The sequence below is a fragment of the Haliotis cracherodii genome, unplaced genomic scaffold, assembly GCF_022045235.1.
Source record: "Haliotis cracherodii isolate W230 unplaced genomic scaffold, xgHalCrac1.p SCAF_16, whole genome shotgun sequence".
Classification (NCBI taxonomy): domain Eukaryota; kingdom Metazoa; phylum Mollusca; class Gastropoda; order Lepetellida; family Haliotidae; genus Haliotis; species Haliotis cracherodii.
In genome coordinates, this window is record NW_027266271.1 from 25,394,490 (window position 1) to 25,415,089 (window position 20,600).

General features: G+C 39.6%; 1 protein-coding gene across 4 annotated transcripts in view; it reads left to right on the plus strand.

Annotated features, from left to right (window-relative positions):
* Positions 1–20,600, plus strand: part of LOC139463997 (zinc finger protein GLI4-like) — a 142,911-nt gene that overhangs the window by 96,508 nt on the left and 25,803 nt on the right. For all 4 annotated transcript variants that reach the window (XM_071245484.1, XM_071245488.1, XM_071245486.1 and 1 more), the window contains 4 exons: positions 12,207–12,455; positions 18,140–18,257; positions 19,678–19,853; positions 20,146–20,274. In XM_071245484.1, the coding sequence (XP_071101585.1) occupies positions 12,207–12,455; positions 18,140–18,257; positions 19,678–19,853; positions 20,146–20,274 (672 nt within the window). The remainder of the gene's footprint in view (positions 1–12,206; positions 12,456–18,139; positions 18,258–19,677; positions 19,854–20,145; positions 20,275–20,600) is intronic.

A 20,600-nucleotide genomic window follows, 5' to 3' on the forward strand; every position in this document is an offset into this window, starting at 1 on the left:
CCGTTGATGTAACACATTGGCTTACTGGAGTTGGAGTGCGATTCTTGTCATGATCTGGCTGCAAAATTGCTAAAGAGTGGTAAACCTTTTCACTCAAAAGATAATCCATCCACAAACACGAAGGTGATCTTTGTTATACCGACATCAATACAGCAGGGTTACCCACCATGCCCCTGGCACATTTTCCATCAGGAGGGAGAAGAGACGGACTTCGTAAGACAATTTTGGTGTTAGTTTAATCCCGGAAATGTGAAGAATTTACTTTCTGTATCATCAACAATTAGTCACTGTGATCCCTTTTTGCAGTTTATTCAAAATCAAAACAGAATACTATTTGTTTTGTGGTTGTTTTGAATGGAAAAGAAGGTTTCATAAGAAGTACATTTTGGCATTTCATCTTTAAGACTTCAGCCTCACTAAAATCAGATCTAAGTTCTGTCTACCACTAAACAAAGCTTTGTTTTGTGGCAGCGAGAACTAAGATCTAATTTTAATGACATTGTAAAAACCTTTAATTTGAAAACAGTAGAATGTATCTAAAGACGAATTCTGTGGGGACTATAGTCTGGTTTAGACAGTCATGCAGATTAGTGAGGTTAAAGCAGGAGACAAAAGACATACGAGATGAAGATAATGAGGAAAGAAACGTTATTTATTGTAGTAAATTCGGGACTGCATATGGCCCTGTAAATGTGACTCTGGTTGAGTGGGTATGGTGCCTGTCCAGTGTTTGCAGGTTCCACTGTAGGAAGAATGAGAAGGCTCTGGTTGAGTGTGTATGGTCCCTCATCAGTGTTGACAGGTTCCACTGTAGGAAGAATGAGAAGGCTCTGGTTGAGTGTGTATGGTGCCTGTCCAGTGTTTGCAGGTTCCACTGTAGGAAGAATGAGAAGGCTCTGGTTGAGTGTGTATGGTGCCTCTCCAGTGTTGACAGGTTCCACTGTAGGAAGAATGAGAAGGCTCTGGTTGAGTGTGTATGGTCCCTCATCAGTGTTGACAGGTTCCACTGTAGGAAGAATGAGAAGGCTCTGGTTGAGTGTGTATGGTGCCTGTCCAGTGTTGGCAGGTTCCACTGTAGGAAGAATCAGAAGGCTCTGGTTGAGTGTGTATTGTGCCTGTCCAGTGTTGGCAGGTTCCACTGTAGGAAGAATGAGAAGGTTGAGTGTGTATTGTGCCAGTCCAGTGTTGACAGGTTCCACTGTAGAAAGAATGAGGAGGTTGAGTGCGTATGGTGCCTGTCCAGTGTTGGCAGGTTCCACTGTAGAAAGAATGACAAGGCTCTGGTTGAGTGTATATGGTGCCAGTCCAGTGTTTGCAGGTTCCACTGTAGAAAGAATGAGAAGGCTCTGGTTGAGTGTGTATGGTGCCTGTTCAGTGTTGACAGGTTCCACTGTAGAAAGAATGAGAAGGCTCTGGTTGAGTGTGCATGAAGAGCATGGTGTGCCCCAGGGTAGTGCACCAGATGGATCAACTATAGGAGGTGCCATAGATATTACTTACCACTAGGGAAGTGGCACAGGGGGTGGTCTTAAGTATTTTAGTAGGTGTTCTCCATAATCGTATCTTACTTCGTGGTACACATGTTTAGATAGGAATAGAGGTAAGCGTATGGTGTTTGCCGAATCATGTCTTACTTAGCAGTGTCGATGTGTTTAGGTTTATAGGTGTGTGCGCATAAGTATTAGATTATAGTAATGTATACTACAACTATACCCTTCAGGCTGTTCTGTCAGCTGGTGGGGATATGAAGATATAGTGAGAGATTTATTCTACTTGAAAAGAGAATTGATTTGAATTTATTTTAATTGTAGACACATGAATGAATAATGTCTTTTTCTTGTGATATTTATGTTTTTTCTACTATGTCAGTTTAGACTATTGGATGTAAAGATTTTTAATGATGAAAAAGTTATTTTGAAAGTACATGTATAAGAAACGATTGATGTATCTACAGATGGTTTTTGCATTTTGCTGACTGGCATAAAACAATATGCATTCACTCTAGTCAAGTTGATGTAGAGAAATATATTATGTGACTGTGAGAGTGGCAGGCCATTGAACACATACCAAGATAACAAACATGTGCCTAATTTCAAAATAAAGAGTCTTTTCAGTAAATCCAATCTCTTCAATACCCCTATGAGCTTGAAAAGCGATCAGTAGTGACTTTATTGAAAACTTGATCTCTGACAACATCTAACGTATTCAGTACCAAATTGCAGCTTGTCGTCACTCCAATCGAATATTGTCCGCCTCGAACTGTGTCTGCAGTCATGATAAACGAACACCAACTGATCTGGCACCTCCCGAGTGAGTGCATGGCTTAGGTGGCATGGCTAAATAGGTCCTAAATCAGCCATCAAACGTCAGAAAAGGCGTTTTACACAATAGACGGGAGAGGGCCGAGAAACCTGATCAGCTGGATCTTGTATGCTGATTGTTTCCGCCAAGTAATGCACACACAGGTAGCGTGATGAACTCCAACGGGGTCGTGATTACCCCTGGTCTATTATGCCCTCCCATATCATGTTGTCGAAATCAGCGAAAAGGATGAATTAAAGTTGTTTTTATATTTTTAGGCTAATCTGAACTTTATTTCTTGGTTTGTTCGTAGATAAGAATAATTGGTGATAAAAAGGAATTTGGGGTTTCTTTTTATATCATTTTACAAATTTGTTTTAAGGAGGTGTTGTGTTCTAATTTGTGGTATTGTTAACTGATAATAGTATCTGTTGGCAGTGCTTATAGAAAGAAATATACTTGATTTGAATTAATTTAATTCAGAGGGGATCTAGTGTACTTGCAGCGTTCAGAAATGTGTTTGTGTATTTTATATGTAGAAACCTACAGCCACTTTTCTCAATGTTAAGCGTCATTTTATTTCTGTCCAATATATTTTGGTTTGTCTTGTCAAAGACCATAAAATAAATTGTTTTATGGTCTCTGGTCTAGTTAACTTTTGTAAGTTTTGTATCTCAGATTTCTTTGAAAAATTATGACAGTATCATGTAAAGAATTAAGATAATTTGAGTCATTATCAGTTTCAAGTTTTACTTTTAATCTATGTGAGCTTAAAGCTTAATTCTCATTGATGTTATTAAATTAATGATGAAAATACCTACAGTAATAATAAATTAGTCATTTTTATTCATGCCTGTCTGCCTTACTTCTAAAAACCCGACCCCACCTCATTTTATTACCCCCAAGTACTTACAGAAAAAGGAAAAAACATCTTTCTTTACTTGCTAAAATAGACCATATTACTAGTCCCACCAATCATTCATCCTTCACATGAAACATAGTTTGTTTATGAAAAATAATACCTAAGAAAGTACACCTCTTTTAAAAAATTATATGAAACTGTAATAGATAATTTATTGTGGTCTAAATAAAGACACCTAATATAAGTGAATGCAGGAGTGAAGTGTACCATCAGACCCCTTGGTACAGATGCCAGACTCGCACGGTATGACACAAGCTCACAGTGAAGAGGTCACATTAAACATACAAATCATATATGCTTAAGAACATAGGGAGTGTTTGTATTAAGGATATAATGTAATTTTCTCAGATGCTACAATTCTCACCTGCCCCCACTGTCCTGGGTAGATTAAAAAAATAAGGCATTTGTTGTCCCCACACACACCCAATTTCCTGAAGTAGATTCTGACATGAAGGCCATTTTGTGACACATGCAGGCAGTTCTGAATTGCCAAATAATATCGTGCTGAAGTGTGCCTGTTAACACCCTTCATTGAATTAAGGGCCAAATTTGTATGTTTGCTTGTTAGAACCAAGTAGAGAATATTTGCTCATTTTTATAAGCGTAAATGAAAGGTGTGTAGCCTTGATGTTGTTGGGTTTGTATGGGTGAAGGTTTGTGGAAAGTGTGTAAGATCTTCATATATTGTCTGTAAATGTGTGGGTGTAGAAGCGGCCAATCAGATGTCTTAAACTGATAAGGTGATGTTAATATCGCTGCAGTAATTATATGCTGATGTAGTTTAAAACTTAATGTTTAAGGTACTTGTCAAAGAAGATTTTGCAATTTAATTTGTTTCTCATCTTTGTCTTCTTTAAGGTTGAAAACTGTAAATATTGATGTGGAACTTTGATATGTTATATGTATATTGGGATTATGTTATTATGTGATGAATATTTTGATAATCAGGTTTTTATATTGGTTATTTGCTTAAAATAAGTCCGACAAAATTACAAAAACAACTGTTTCTAGACTTTTGATAGGAAAGTTGAATTAGGAGCCCATGTTTTATTGTTGTTGAAAAGTAGTTGCCTTACTTCAATATTGTGACAGCTGCCCTAATGAAAATTAACGTGACCGTAATAAGTTTGGAATATGATAAATACTCGTACATTTTCATGTAAAACTGTCACAGGCCAGTTAGTTTATTGGTTTTCAGCAGAATAAAACCAGAATCAAAACACCCATCTGCTGCTGTGTTTTCGAAACATGTTTGTTTTTCATTCCCCAACTTGCAAGCATCCTTCTTCTGAGCATCCTTGTGTCGGCCATCTTGAAGGAGTTGAGGACTGGGCTGTTGCCCCTAGCGACTGTTTCAAGTATCGGTGGGGCTTTCAGTGAGCTATGTAAATATAAGGGTAGATAATGTCATGAATCATGTGGAATTCCACAAGTAGACTCCATTCTCAAGCTAATCTGTCAGAATTGGACTGCCTATCCTGCCAGACTTCAAACTTTGTTGATACTCCCGGGGTCTGACTAGAGCAGATTTCTATCTCCTCCTCTGAAGAGTTCTCTTTCACTTCGTATCTGATGTTCTTGGGCAGATGTCTTACAGCCTGAAGTCCTCCACCTGCTTGGAAAACACAAATATAACCTACAATGGGATATAGGTAAATACCTACCCAGTAAGAATATCTGTGGCTTGCAGCATATCACAAGAAGCGGAACAGACATGTCATTTGCTTGTGCCTTAAATAGGGACAATCTTGAATATAGGTGGCCATTCTAGGCTCACATGTGAAACTTGGAGGTTTCCATTTCCTGTAAAGACTGGATTTTATGGCATCTTTGTCCAAGTTTTACAGAGAGGATCAAATTGTTCCCTTCAATCTGCTTCAATGCCCAAACATTAATCTTCACTCTAGTTTGCTTTCCACTGTTGGTCCCTGTTGGTGTGATGCCACATCCTTTCAGCATGCATCCTTGGTCTTGTGTTTCCATATACAGACTTCCATTCTCAGTGGCAGGTCCCTTCTACAGTATTAGACAAACTAGGTGTGTTGTGATAGATTTCCCAATCTGAAAGATGTTGTACCCCATATCAGTGTATATGAAATATATACCACCCATGTTGATGAATAGTTAACATGTACAATTCCATATATATACCATTCCATATTGGTGTGTAGGAAAAATACACCACTACATATATATATATATCTACCTCCATCTCTAGTTATATAATGGACACTGGCAAGTCCAGAAGGGGGATGTGTACCCTTCTTTTTTACATGTTAACTACACTTAGGTACTTTAGACACTCACCCTTTATCAAAATTCTGGCCCTGCCTCTGATGGAATATGGGTTTTATGCAGCACCGTCATGTGTGTTCAAACCTATCTTGTGACTAGCAACTGATGTCAGTGACTTGCTTGGAAGTTACATGTCTGCCTATTCTTATTGGCATGGCGATGTGAGGACTCGGTGGAGAACAGGTGCCCCATACAAGCATGTAATCAGAACTGACTAAAATGAGGGTCGGGTGGTCAAAATTTGTGAATGTGAATTGGGTGACCACTATGTGAGACCCGGCAATGAGAGTCATTGAACCCTGATGATGTGGATTATTTGTTGCACGTGCTGTCAATCACTGGTTGGCTGGCTAGATGTGATTATTTAACGGCTGTGGGGCTGTTCAGTGAATATGCTGACTTCAGGGTCAAACAACATTCACCACACACTAGACATCTATCTTTTAGTCATCAATATAGAGTTCACGTTACAGATGTGGAAGGTGTTGGCGCATTACTGAATGCTTTTGAACTCTGTCAGAATTTCTCTTAAAAAATTCAAAGCTAGTGTTTTTCCTTGTGGTTACTGAAAGAACAAGTTTCTTTTAAATAAATAATCTTTTAGTTTTTTGTTAAATGAGGGCACCGTCAGCACTGAAATGGAGTTTAGTGTGAAAACAGACGATTCACATAAAGAAAGTTTCACATCTTGAAAAAATACAACCTAGAATCATTTTCTCAGGCTTAACCAAAAAATGGGCACAATTCCTCAACTGGAACAGTGGTGTTACACATTCGTGGAAACCCTCGAAAGACTATTCAAATCATGCCTCCGCGTATATCTTTAGAGAATAATTGTACAAAAATGGCACTGAAAGGTGACAGTTTACACATTGTATGTATATTTATGGCAATTTTCAAACACTATTTCTTGTTTGTACAAGTTTTTGTACATGACCCAGAAACGATGCATAATGACAGTGGATGTGTGGAAATACATCACAAGCCTCGTCTGTATGCTGCTGTTTCCAAGATTAGAATGCTCGCTCCTCCAAACTGCCACAACCAAGAAGCATTTCCCAGAGTTTTCTGAGGCAATTCCCTGGTTTACATTCCGATCTTTGATAGATCAGGTTACTGGATGCCAGGGAATAGTGGGCCTGGAGGAAGGAGCCGGAAATGTTTTGTATATTCATTTGAGGCAATTATAAATTCGGAGGAGGAAGTGCGAATCATTTGTCAATCTGGATCAGTAATGGAGAAAAGATGTATGAGCATCAGCTTTAAGCTTATTACTGCTGACTCACATACCATACAGTCTCCAGTAAAGGCACAGGTCCACGTTAGTGTATACACATAAAGTATATTTGATATGTATGTTAATGTGAATAGGACTATACCTACTCAGGGAAATACACATACCGTACAGTCCCCAATACAGGCACACCTTCTCAAGTTTATACACTTACTGTATAGATGATGAGTATACCACTGTGAAATAGGACTATACCTACACTAGTTAAATACACATACCGTACAGTCCCCAATACAGGCACACCTACTCAAGTATATACACATACTGTATAGATGATGAGTATACCACTGTGAAATAGGACTATACCTACAGTAGTTAAATACACATACCGTACAGTCCCCAATACAGGCACACGTACTCAAGTTTATACACATACTGTATAGATGATGAGTATACCACTGTGAAATAGGACTATACCTACACTAGTTAAATACACATACTGTACAGTCCCCAATACAGGCACACCTACTCAAGTTTATACACATACTGTATAGATTAGTGTACCGCTGTGAAATGAGACCATACCTACTCCTAGTAAGTACGCCTACCATACAGCCTCCAAATAAATCCACAATATTTTACATATTTAAAAACAAAGACATTTTTATCTTTTTGTCTGTTCCGTTCTTTTGCAGAGATTTCTTAGGATTATGGGGAGGGTTTTGTCGCTTACATTTATAAGCACCTTGTCTGGAAATACAGGGTAAGGGGTGGCTTGGTAGCCATGTGGGTAAGCATTCGCTAGTCACACTGAACACATGGGTTCGTGTCCCAACGTGTGTACAATATGTGAAGCCCATTTCTGGCGTTCCCTGCTGTGATATTGCTGAAATATTGATAAAATCAGCTTAAAACCATATTCAGTCACTCTTGCCCACCTTTTTTCGTAACTACCAATACATGACAACACAGCAGATCAACAGAAAGCATACAGATTCGTAATTAACACAAATCCTTCACTTCTACCCCTCAAAAAGCTGCAAAATAGATGACATTTCCTTCATGTAGACTCTACCGTACATGGAAGTATGGAAGAACATGTCGTCTGGGCCATGTCCCGGGCCTGTGCTAGAACAAGGCAAATGCCAGGTAGCCGAGTCTACAGAAAGGGTGGAGCGTACATGGCAGGACACATGTTCACATGGGGTCTTCCTTCCAGGAACAGTACACAGGGCCAGAATGTTACAAGCGGCTGGGAGGGCTGGCGTACAGTCTGGGGAGGAGTCTGTAGTTTACATGCAGGAAAACACGATTAGATTTTATGTTGAAAAGGGTTGCACTTAGTTTCTTGGTTTAGTTGATAGTTTGAACTAACTGACTGAGCTTGTTGCTTGAAAGATTGAGGTAACAGTTCATATTGTATTTCAAATGGGGATGATATTGGTTGAAAGATTGAGGTTAAATTTCATATTGTTTTTCAAATGGGGATGTTATTGGTTGAAAGATTGAGGTAACAGTTCATATTGTTTTTCAAATGGGGATGTTTTTGGTTGAAAGATTGAGGTTAAATTTCATATTTTTCAAATGGGGATGTTATTGGTTGAAAGATTGAGGTTAAATTTCATATTGTTTTTCAAATGGGGATGTTTTTGGTTGAAAGATTGAGGTTAAATTTCATATTGTTTTTCAAATGGGGATGTTTTTGGTTGAAAGATTGAGGTAAAATTTCATATTGTTTTTCAAATGGGGATGTTTTTGGTTGAAAGATTGAGGTTAAATTTCATATTGTTTTTCAAATGGGGATGTTATTCGTTGATCATCAGGTTTTTTTATGTTCAAATTCTTAAATGTTATTTTGCTATATTTATATGACACGTATAAATTCATACTTATTCATTTTCATTTCATTTATAAGTATATTAAAAGGTAGTGCAGCAGGTTTATGACAATACTGCCCTTTGATCAGATAAGGTTTTTCATGTCATTCTATATACTCCGGTCCACTGAGTTTCAACAAGCACATGTATTTTATTGTCAGTTTTCCAACTGTTTGCTGGCTACTGTAATCTCCAAATTGGTCATCATCCTCATGAAAGGACAGGCCTAGTCATTTCTGAGTCTTACCGTGTTCACTCAAGTTTGTATACAAAGGGTTACATGTTTGCCTGGGTTCTCAACATGGTTCAAATTAGAGTAATTTGGTGTCGGTGGAGACTTGAATTGTCTCCACCGTGAAAAGGCCGAGGTGATTTCTCAGCAAGGGGGTGCTAATCTGTCCGGGTGTAAACTAGCCCTGGGTTCCGAGTCCTCCGACAGGGCGATGGTATGTCACTGTTTGTCAGACAATACTCTGGAATTCTGGGAACAATACTGAGGATGTCCATGCACAATCCGGGGTGTCAAGTTACCAGTCATGGAAAGTTGACCAGGCAGCCGAGGCCTCCAAGGTTTCATCAACCCCTGACAATACTTTGGCACAATAAGAAGCAGTTACTGTGTCGGAGGTCGGTCATTTAACTCCCACAACCAGTGATTTCCCCCTTGTCACATCCCCATCATGGCGGAGTGGGAGTGAACTAGACCCAGCTATGTGGTAGGTCAGGGATGTTTCCCACTCATCTGGATAAAAAGGTCAAGACCCTAGACCCAAATTTCATCCCAAACATGCTTATTACTTAGGGCCGATCCTTGTGATTAACATAACACCTTGTTAAGACAATACTTGTACAACCAACAAGTGTGGCTGGTCGGGGTATCCATATCCGATTCTCATCACAGCAGTGTATTAATATCAATACCAAGTCAACAACTGTTTTCATCCTTAAAATGTCTTGATCATTAACTTTTCAAAAGGGGTAATTTTCAGCCATTAAATTTCGTGCTTGAAAGACGAGCTGAAGGGGTGGGGTGGGGCAGGGATTGTGGTATGTGTGTTCAGGGTGGTGTGTAATCAGGTGTGAGGAACACATTCAGCTGGAGTCAGGTGTGCGGGGCACATTCATCTGTAATGCCTGAATTGATGTCACTATTTGTTTCTTTCGAGATGGAATGCAAAAGATTCATCCATTCGTTTCTTGTTCATCCATCCTTAAGACCTACCATCCTTGCAGTCATCTTTCCATCCATACATACAGACAGACAGACAGACAGACGGACACAGAGAGACGGACACAGAGAGACAGCCAGACATACAGTAAACTATGTATATAACAAACACCCCTATAACGAACTGACGGATATAACATATTGTTTTTATGGTCCAGGGCATTTGCTGTATATTTGCTGTATATATGGTTGTAAAGAACTATGGTTATAATGAACTAAAATTTGTGGTCCCTTTGAGTTCGTTATAACCGTACAGACAGACAGAAATGCAGACGTACGTACATACATACACACATACAGTAGAACTATTATTACTGTTATTGTTTATTAACACAACACAGATTGTCTCAGATCAATTGGTTCTACTGCAGATACCGCGTTTCTTCGCGCATTTAAAGGAGCTAGATACTCAGTGTGGTCTGGCTGCATTGTGTGTCTACTGCAGATTGAGCAGGGTAGCAAGGTCGCAGTCCAAGGTTAAGTCTACCTACATCAAAGAAGGAACAATACATTAACTTTCTCTATTCAAGATGATTGTATATACAAGCATTTTTTTGTTTCCCTCAGATCTGTATTTCTTTACATGAACTGAAATTGAGAAGATATTGAAATTCCAAATAATGAACACACACTTGTTGATTATTACGATCAACAACTTTGTTTTTGAAATGTTATTTATGTAAATAATTTGTGTCTAAGGTTTTATCACAGATTTTCTGAAATTACTGCATCATCAACAATAGATGTCTTTACCTTTAAACCATGCATGATTTATAAAACATCTTGAATGGTTCATTTTCCACTTATACATATAACTGTCTCTGAATGGAAGTTTGAATAAGGCCAACCCTGTGCATGAGCACCTGCAACTGTGTTTTTAGATGCACAATATGTGGAGGTTTATTCATAACTTTCAAATCCATTCTTCCTCTACATGTTATACAACACAGGAACAACTCTGAAAACCTGCAGCTCATCAACAACAATTGTAATCTGAAAATGTTTTTTCAATGTATCTGCTAAAAATAAGCAGTATGAATACCATAACTGTTGGACACACCCACACATATTGTTACCTGCTGATTGGATTTTTAGCTGCATGCAGGTAAGCATTGTTGGGGTCTGTAAGGGTTTATGAGCATATTAAGTATATCCAGGTGTAGTGATGGGGCCCCTCCTGTGTCCGTGACTCAAATTGTCGTCCATTCCCTTTCTTATTGTTGGATGACTTGAGCTCTGTCAACCAGGCCGGAAAAATATTTGATTCAGTTTGATATCGGTAAATAAAGAATTTCAATAAAATGCATGATGTGCAATGCACTGGACCAGAAGAGCTGGATTTCCAAGGGGTAAAGTATTTCCGATATGTAGGATGCTCATTTGATCTGATTTTCCCGTGGCAGGTAGGATTCCCATTTCCAGGTGGAGACGTACAGGTAGATATGGAAGATGGTTTTACACCTGTACAGTGTTAGTGTTTGCTTTATGTTATCAGTATAAGGACTAGTGGACTAAACATGTTAGTTTCTGTCACTGGTGTGACAGCAGACACATACCATTCTGTGCAGGTTGTGTGGGTGGCAGTGCTGCCAGTGGGTTGGGGCATGCTTACTGTTTTCGTGAACACCTGGTGTCATGATTGATTATCAGGGGTCCTTTCATATAATTTTCATCACTATTATGCCATTTACGTCTAATGGAATCTGTGTCGTCTGATTATCAAGACTGGTTGTTCTGTGGCATTGACATTTGATATTAAATGCATGATGTTTTGACTGCAATCTATTGTCCACGCTGCTTTTAGAAACTGAACTGTGTGAAGGCCCACTCACTGGAGAGGAAGGGCCTCAATCCCATATTGCATCTACAGTAAACTACAGTCATAACGAACTCAACTTAGTTCATAATTGCTGTGGTTCGTTATAGCATATATACAGCATATATCCAGGTCTAAAAAATAAGTTTTTTATATTGGTCAGTTCGTTATAAGTGTGTTTCTTATAAACATAGTTTACTGTATTTCATCTATCTCATCTAGGGTACATTGTTTGTGTCCCTAATGGGAATAAATCTGAAAAAAAGATGATTGAGTTTTCATGTCATTAAATTAAATAAGTTTATTTCAAGTGAATAGAGCTTTCTTTCCACTTTTAGAAATGTTCCAGCAATGTCTTGTTCGAGAACATCTACACAAAGACTTGGCTTGCCATATTGTGCCAGTGTTCGCAATTAAACACAAGTCTTAGGTGTTAAAGAAACGACTGTTTTAATCAGTAGACTACTGGACATTTCAGGTCGAATATGAATCATCATTTATGGAATTTTTCAAACCTTCTTTTGTATTTGCAGAAAATTCACAGAAAATTCGCCGAGGTACCGGGGTGAGTCGTCCCCCTAGCAGTCACATCACCCGCGTGGATGAGGAGCCGACAACCTCCGACCCCAGTAGGGCCAAGTCACAATCGGTTGAAACTGTCGACCGTGGTGTAGGACCCACACCCCTGCCTCCTCCCCATCTAGAACCCCGGATACCGTCCTACATTGGAGCATTACCACCTTATGTGGATCCTCGGAATGGACTAGTTGATTCACCCTATGGTAAGTGTAATGGTCAGATATCATGTCATGCTTGCCGTAAAAGACAACTATGCTTCTCGTAAGAGGCAACTAACAGGATCGGGTGATGCATGTCATCGTATCCCAATTGCGTGGATCGATGCTCATGATGTCAATCACTGGATTGTCAGGTCCAGATTCGATTATTTACAGACAGCCATCTTATAGCTAGAATATTGCTGAATGCTGCGTTAAACAACAAACAAACAAAGTGAGTAGATTTTTTCATTGCTAAAAGCAATTTTAGGGTTACTTCGTGAAAAAAGATGCCAGAATTGTTTGTTGAAAAACAGTTACATAGTGGCAGGGATGCTATGCATGACAAGCATGTCTTGGCAGGGTTAACAAGAACAGGCTTCACATGTCATGCCAACATTGGGAGTCAAACCAGAACCTGTGTGGCAGACTGATGCTCTACCTACTGGGCTAATTACCATCCCTCTGTACAAAATCAAAACATTTGAAGGCTTACTCTTGTGAAAGAGCCTCTCCCTTGCATCATATAGCAAAGTACTTTTAAATGAGAATGATATAGGTGGGGCACACTTCTATGCCTTGTGCTATTGCCTGCCTGCTGGGTGTCAAGACTTTCAGGTACATGTGGAGAGAACTGTTCTTTGTAAACCCAGCAATGTGTCCAATGTCCATTCAGGGAGAAACGTTCTCTCTCACCAGTCGCAAATGTCAACTGCTACATGCTATTTGTAAACTTATGCGATGTCTGCTCGTATGTTTAGAGCAACTTGGTCCTGGAAGAACTAATATTACAAATGCCAACAGTATAAATAATGGTCCTCGCAGTCTGTGTTTATAACATATTAAGAGGCTTGTGGGATGGGAATGTTCCAGATCTTTACATGTAAATGCAAGGTTTCATCACGATGTGAAGCCTTTCTGTAATTACTTGTTTGTATCTGCCTAATCAGCCTTCTCTCCATGATTCCCTGTCTCTGATGTTGGAATAAGCCTGTCTGTCTATCCGTGATTCCCTGTCCCTGGAATAAGCCTGTCTCTCTGATGTTGGAATAAGTCTGTCTATCCGTGATTCCCTGTCCCTGGAATAAGCCTGTCTCTCTGATGTTGGAATAAGTCTGTCTATCTGTGATTCCCTGTCCATGGAATAAGCCTGTCTCTCTGATGTTGGAATAAGCCTGTCTATCCGTGATTCCCTGTCTCTGGAATAAGCCTGTCTCTCTGATGTTGGAATAAGTCTGTCTATCTGTGATTCCCTGTCCATGGAATAAGCCTGTCTCTCTGATGTTGGAATAAGCCTGTCTATCCGTGATTCCCTGTCTCTGGAATAAGCCTGTCTCTCTGATGTTGGAGTAAGCCTGTCTCTCTGATGTTGGAATAAGCCTGTCTATCCGTGATTCCCTGTTTCTGATGATGGAATAAGCCTGTCTATCCGTGATTCCCTGTCTCTGGAATAAGCCTGTCTCTCTGATGTTGGAATAAGCCTGTCTTTCTGATGTTGGAATAAGCCTGTCTATCCATGATTCCCTGTCTCTGGAATAAGCCTGTCTCTCTGATGTTGGAATAAGCCTGTCTATCCGTGATTCCCTGTCTCTCTGATGTTGATATAAGCCTGTCTATCCGTGATTCCCTGTCTCTGGAATAAGCCTGTCTCTCTGATGTTGGAATAAGCCTGTCTATCCATGATTCCCTGTCTCTGGAATAAGCCTGTCTCTCTGATGTTGGAATAAGCCTGTCTTTCTGATGTTGGAATAAGCCTGTCTATCCATGATTCCCTGTCTCTAGAATAAGCCTGTCTTTCTGATGTTGGAATAAGCCTGTCTATCCGTGATTCCCTGTCTCTCTGATGTTGATATAAGCCTGTCTATCCGTGATTCCCTGTCTCTGGAATAAGCCTGTCTCTCTGATGTAGGAATAAGCCTGTCTCTCTGATGTTGGAATAAGCCTGTCTATCTGTGATTCCCTGTCTCTGATGTTGGTATAAGCCTGTCTCTCTGATGTTGGAATAAGCCTGTCTATCCGTGATTCCCTGTCTCTGATGTTGGAATAAGCCTGTCTCTCTGATGTTGGAATAAGCCTGTCTCTCTGATGTTGGAATAAGCCTGTCTATCCATGATTCCCTGTCTCTGGAATAAGCCTGTCTCTCTGATGTTGGAAAAAGCCTGTCTCTGATGTCGGAATAAGCCTGTCTGTCCATAATATTATTCAATGATAATGTCCATCTTTTTGTGATGTTCATCTGTGGCTGCATTGTGTCCCTCCCTGTGACTGACTTCTGTCTGACTCCTGTTGGTTATCAGCACCTGCTCCTGCCTAAAGCAAGAATATTATCTTGAAAATATGTTCAAGTATGCCTAATAGCCTATGTAATTTGAATCTAAATAATTCACTTTACAATTCATTCATAAGCCAGACACGGAATAAAACCTTTCTTTTTCAAATAATGCTGACATGGATTTTTTGGTGAATTATGGGTTCTACATGGGTTCTTAGTGCATGACGTTTGCATTTTGTATTGGTACACAATGTATCTTAATGACCTAGTTGTTATCTGTACTGACACGGTGCTGATAACAGCCCTGACAAGTTGCTGAAACACTGATATAATTCCGTTAACACCAAGTCACAAAAAAAATTCCCAACGGCCTCTGGTGAACACTACATTTTGATATTGTTATTATCCCCTAACAATGTGATGATAAGTGCCTGTTTTCCCTGCAGTTTCCTGAGACCAGGAAAATCCTTGTTATGACTGACAATATGCCCCCAGTTACATGGTGCAAGGGTCTCAGATCTGCTGCTAACAATGGCTGATTTAGGCTTTACCTCATTCCTCGGTCTCATAATGCCCTAGGTGTATAAACAGTTTACTCAACACACACTCATTGTTGATGTGCCTTTACTGCCGGTGTATAAGAGAGGATTATTTTGCAAATGATGAAACTATTAGAGTATTAAATGGAGGCTTGAGGTATTTGTGTTTACGAATACATTACTACACATTAAAGTGTTATTTGGGTGCAGTTTAATCAGTTAAAATTGTTAACTGAGAAAATCAGGTTCTGAAAAGTATTTTTTTATCCATCTAGTTTCGTCTTTAGCCAACACCACTTCTCTCACTCTCGCAAGTAACACCTTCAACAATTTAGATTTCAGAACAAATGTAATAATCATATATATTTTTGCATGCTTCATTTTACATAGTGTTATGGCTGAGTTGGGTAACTTGGGTACTGGGTCAGAGTAGGGCTCACATCCCCACAGGACCCATGGTTAGTCACGTGAGATATTGTATAATGGCTGTAACATTAAAAAGATTTTCAGGGTTACACCCAGTCTACACAGCGGTAGTTCCTTGAATAAGAATGTGTGCATTATAAACGAGAAAATATGGTATTTATTTATGATCCAAATGTGAATAATGTATGCGATGAATGTAATTTTGAAGGCTGCGTGTACCTGGGTGGGGTCAGGTAATAAGGGGTCGGTATACAGGAAGGACATTTGAACTCATCCTTGCCCTAGTGTTAGTGAGTGGGTTTGGCTCACCGGTTACTTTTATAAGGTGTACACCTGTGTGGGTACAATCCAGGGGGTTGTTCCACAAAGCGATCAGCATTACGACTCTTAAGTCTGTGTTAAAGCATTAGGCTACAATCGTCTCAGCGCTTGGACTGTCGTACATCTGTTAAAGCATGGGGTTACAATTTCGTCTCAGCGCTAAGATCACTTAGTGAAAAGGGGCCAGGGCGCCATTCCACAAAGCGATCGTAGCGCTATGACTGTCATGGGAGTTACGATCATCTTAGTGCTATGATTGCGTGGAGCTCACGCTTCATGTCCTGACCAGCATATGGGTTGCTGCAGTGTTGATAATTAGAAGCTGGTCTGATTTTACAAAGGGGATGCACGCTATCCCGTACTAAGTGTTCTGCTCAAATAAGTACCCACGGACCAACTTTTAGACCAGTCTGCAAGTATTCTTATGAGCAAGCAGTACTAAGCCCGAAAGTTCACATCACAGTCCATAATTTCATGTGTATGCATTTTAAACAGATAATACAAGTGCAGAATAGTGTGTATATTGTACACCCATAAAAATTCCTCATTGGTCAATATCAAACATTGACCCCAACAACTCAGTGACGCTAAATGTTAATTTCCGTCTTTGAAACATATCAGAAAACAAGTAACAAGAATAACAAGTGGGAGAGTTATAGTCATGGTCAATAATAGTTGCAGATTTATATTAATTGCGATCTTTGCCCTTAACAGTCACAGTACTGATGTTGGTCATTGTAGTGCAGGCAACATAGGTAAGACACATGTCAGTGTGATTGCTACTGCCAGGTTACTATGCAAGAAAATCGTATGACAGTATGGATCAGTGTTTTAAAAATGGTCACCGTAACAGGAAATACTAATAAGATTGTCATTCACCAGGTCTTTATACCTATTATTGCAAACAGGTATCTCCTAAGCGTGCATGGTGCTTATAATGGCCAAAGTCATGACAGGTTAACACACAAGGATCTCACATAGCAGATTTAAAATTATGTGCATCTTCCTGAGGAAAGGGAGTTAACTGAGTATAAAAGTTCAGTTTCCATCCTTGACGAACTAGGCTGGTAATTCTGGGTCAGATCGTAGTGCCACCAGTGGCTATTAGAATTTATGTCCCTTCTATGTCCCTCTTATTGACCAGTCAGATTCCACATATCACTTATCTCATATCACTTGCATTTGCTTCAAACCAAATGGCAGAGCCCAGTCAAGACAATCTTATTGATGATCAAAATATATTTTGTGATAAGATGGGTCTAACTTGGCAAAGTGCATCAAATCACGTGAGCACATTGATTAAAAACATAAAAGATTTGGGAAATATCTGTTGATGCCAACTTGGCGGTACACATGCTTTACAAATCCTGCAATTCACAGAAATCTGCACGGCAGGTTACAAACCTGTTGTCTAAATCATGTTTGGTTGGTTTGTTTGTTGTTTAAACGCCGCACTCAGCAGTATTCCAGCTATATGATGGTGATCTGTAAATAATTGAGTCTGGACCAGACAATCCAGTGATTGATATCATGAGCATCGAACAACTTAATTGGGATCCATGCCATGCATCAACCAAGTCTGCGAGTCTGACCACCTGATCCCGTTAATCACCTCTTACGACAAGCATGGTCGCCTTTTACGGCAAGCATGGGTTGCTGAAGATCTATTCTACCCCAGATCTTCATGAGGAGTCTAAGGCATTTAACATACTTAAGGCGGGCCACACAGCTGTGGTCTTGGTTTGAATCCCAGATTCACCCTGATTATGTTTCTAGGTGTGTCAGCACCATACTCGTAATAATAAACATCCGAGACCTGCATTACTTTCCTCCCACATCAACCTGACACCCTGTGATATAACTGGAATACTGTTTAAATAAGCATTAAACCCATATCACTCACTCACTCACTCACTCACTCACTCACTCACTCACTCACTCACTCACTCACTGATAAGCATTCGGGTCAAGTACTGTTTTCTTGAAATACTAAGTGCCCCTATTTGGCAACATCAGGTATAGTTATTCAGATAATACAATGTTTCCAAGTCTGTATTTTATTAATTTGTTTGTTTTTTATGTATATATATTTGGAGACCTTCCAGATACTAATGGTTTACTTGTTGTTTCAGGATATCACTACAGTCATGTGCCATACCCTATAAATGCACCCCTCCCCATCAACGTCTCCACATTGGAAGGCAGGTACCACTGGCCTCCCGCAAGTCCCTACCACCAGCCTGTTCCAGGGTAAGGCTTTCTGGCTTTCTTCTTGAAAGCCCCTTTAGCAATATTACAACTGTACCATGATCGCTGGCAAATGATCATGTCCGAATCAGACAATCCAGTGATTGATATTGTGAGAAATGCTTTGCACTGTCAGGGTAAGGTGACATGCTGGCAGTGAAGTCACTGAGCCACGGAGTCGCCTCTTACTGGAATATTTCTTGGAAATAAATTAAGATGAGATAAGAATATTACATGTTAAAAACATACAGTAATATGTGTCCTGTGCAAATTGAGTTGGTTATCTCCCTTTGAGTCATCATTTACGACAAAGTACGCAAGGTTCATACTGGCTTAAAAGGCCTTGAATATTAAAGTCAACCTTGAAAAGACTTGAAAAACGCCAAAATAGATTGAAAAGCCTTGAATATTTTCAAAAGAACATATACTTATTAAAGTATTGAAATTCATGACAGACATAACTTATTTTAATTGTTGGTTGTGAAAATATATTTTATTGAAAGATTTGGGATGTTCATACTGCTTTTTAGGTCTTACGACTAATATATATTGTGCTGGATTGTAGAAGACTAAGGCTAATAAACCCAACTAAAAAAGGCCTTGAAAATTGCAGTTGAAAGTCTGGAAAAGGACTTGAATTTTAATGTTCCTTCTCTGTATGAACAATGATAGGTTGATGTGGACCAGTCCAAACCTAGAGTCCCCATCAGGCCACCAGAGAGAGAGGCCTCTGACAACTAGATAACGTTGTTGGTTGTATCTCTCTAGTGCCTCTCTTCAAATTTTGGGAACATATACTTATAAAGCATTTATCATTGAATCCTTTGATGTAAAAGATTTCCATAATTCGACAAAACAGCCCTATTCATTTCAGAAAATCTGGTTCCTTAATTGTGAAAACATTGTGGCAATGAAAAATATAGGTTAACATTAGTGTATTGACAATCGGTTCAAGCATAGTTCAGATTTATTGGAGTTTGAGTTGACTTTACTAACCCTCATTTATTGGGAACCGATGTGAGTATGGGTCGTCATCTGTATTTCTGTTCAATTCTGTGGTTCTTGACAGAAATAGTCGCGAAGAGGCCATCAGAAACGGAATCAAATTGTAAATGCAGCTGAAGAAGTGTTTGGAACATTAGTCTAAAAATGGCAGAATAAAATATACTTATTTCTCCTTAAATGCTTTTCAGCCAAATTATTTTTACTTCTGAACAGATTTGGAGTTTGATTGAGCTGCCATCTTGGCCAACATTGTCAAGCAGCATGAGTGTTGAAATGCAGTTGTATTTGTTTGAACTATTCCTTGGAACTGAATTAGGATAAGATAAGAAGATTGGATGTTAAAAACACACAGTAAATTGTGTCCTAGGCGAATTTAGTTGATGTGGATTTTGGAAATTTGTGATTCTATCCCTCGCAGGTTGCAAGCGGCCAGTCCCGCCCAATCAGATATTTCATTGCTTAGTATGCGAAGTCACCTTATGAGCGGGGAAACAGTCACTCACCTGGCGTCTCGCATACACTGGGAACAGCTTCAACGCAACTTTTACCAGAGTCCTTTCTCAGGCCGAAGATTCAGCCCAGCTAGTCTACCTGGTGAGTGAGTGAGTGAGTCAAGTGTTGCTTGACACCCAATGGGCATTAGCTATTTACTAGGTGAGAGAGTGAGTGAGTGAGTCAAGTGTTGCTTGACACCCAATGGGCATTAGCTATTTACTAGGTGAGAGAGTGAGTGAGTGAGTCAAGTATTGCTTGATGCCCTATCATGAACTAGCTATGGTTATTCTACGAGGAGAGAGAGTGAGTGAGTGAGTCAATTAGGCAACAATTGCCCCTCCACATTGTCAGAGGGATGATATTTTGACACCGATGTATTCTGTTTTTGCAGGTCTACCTCTACCCGGCTCGGGGTCCTTCAGTGACTACCCACCGCCTTCATTCAGCCAGCGGAGTATATTCTCGGAGATCCCCCCAACACCAGGGAGTGGCAGCATCACACTGCCAGGCTCTCTAGAGAGTGAGTTCCACCCCCTCAAAATGGTCCTCTACCTTGAAGACAATATTGATCTTCTCAACTCAAAGCATTTTTGTCAATTCTTCACACTGAAAAGTTCATTGCTATCTAAAGTTTGTCAGATACATCACATAAGTTTGCAATTATTATTTTGAAAACATAAATTATTAATTTGCATATTTGGTATGTCTAAACCTACTGTGTCAAGTATGGTCTGAAAAAAAATGTATTAATTTCTGTAGCCAAAATATTTCATTGTTTTGAAAGACATTTCATCAAAGTTAATAGTTTCCTGTACACCTGTTGATAGGACCTTTGCTTATTCAGAA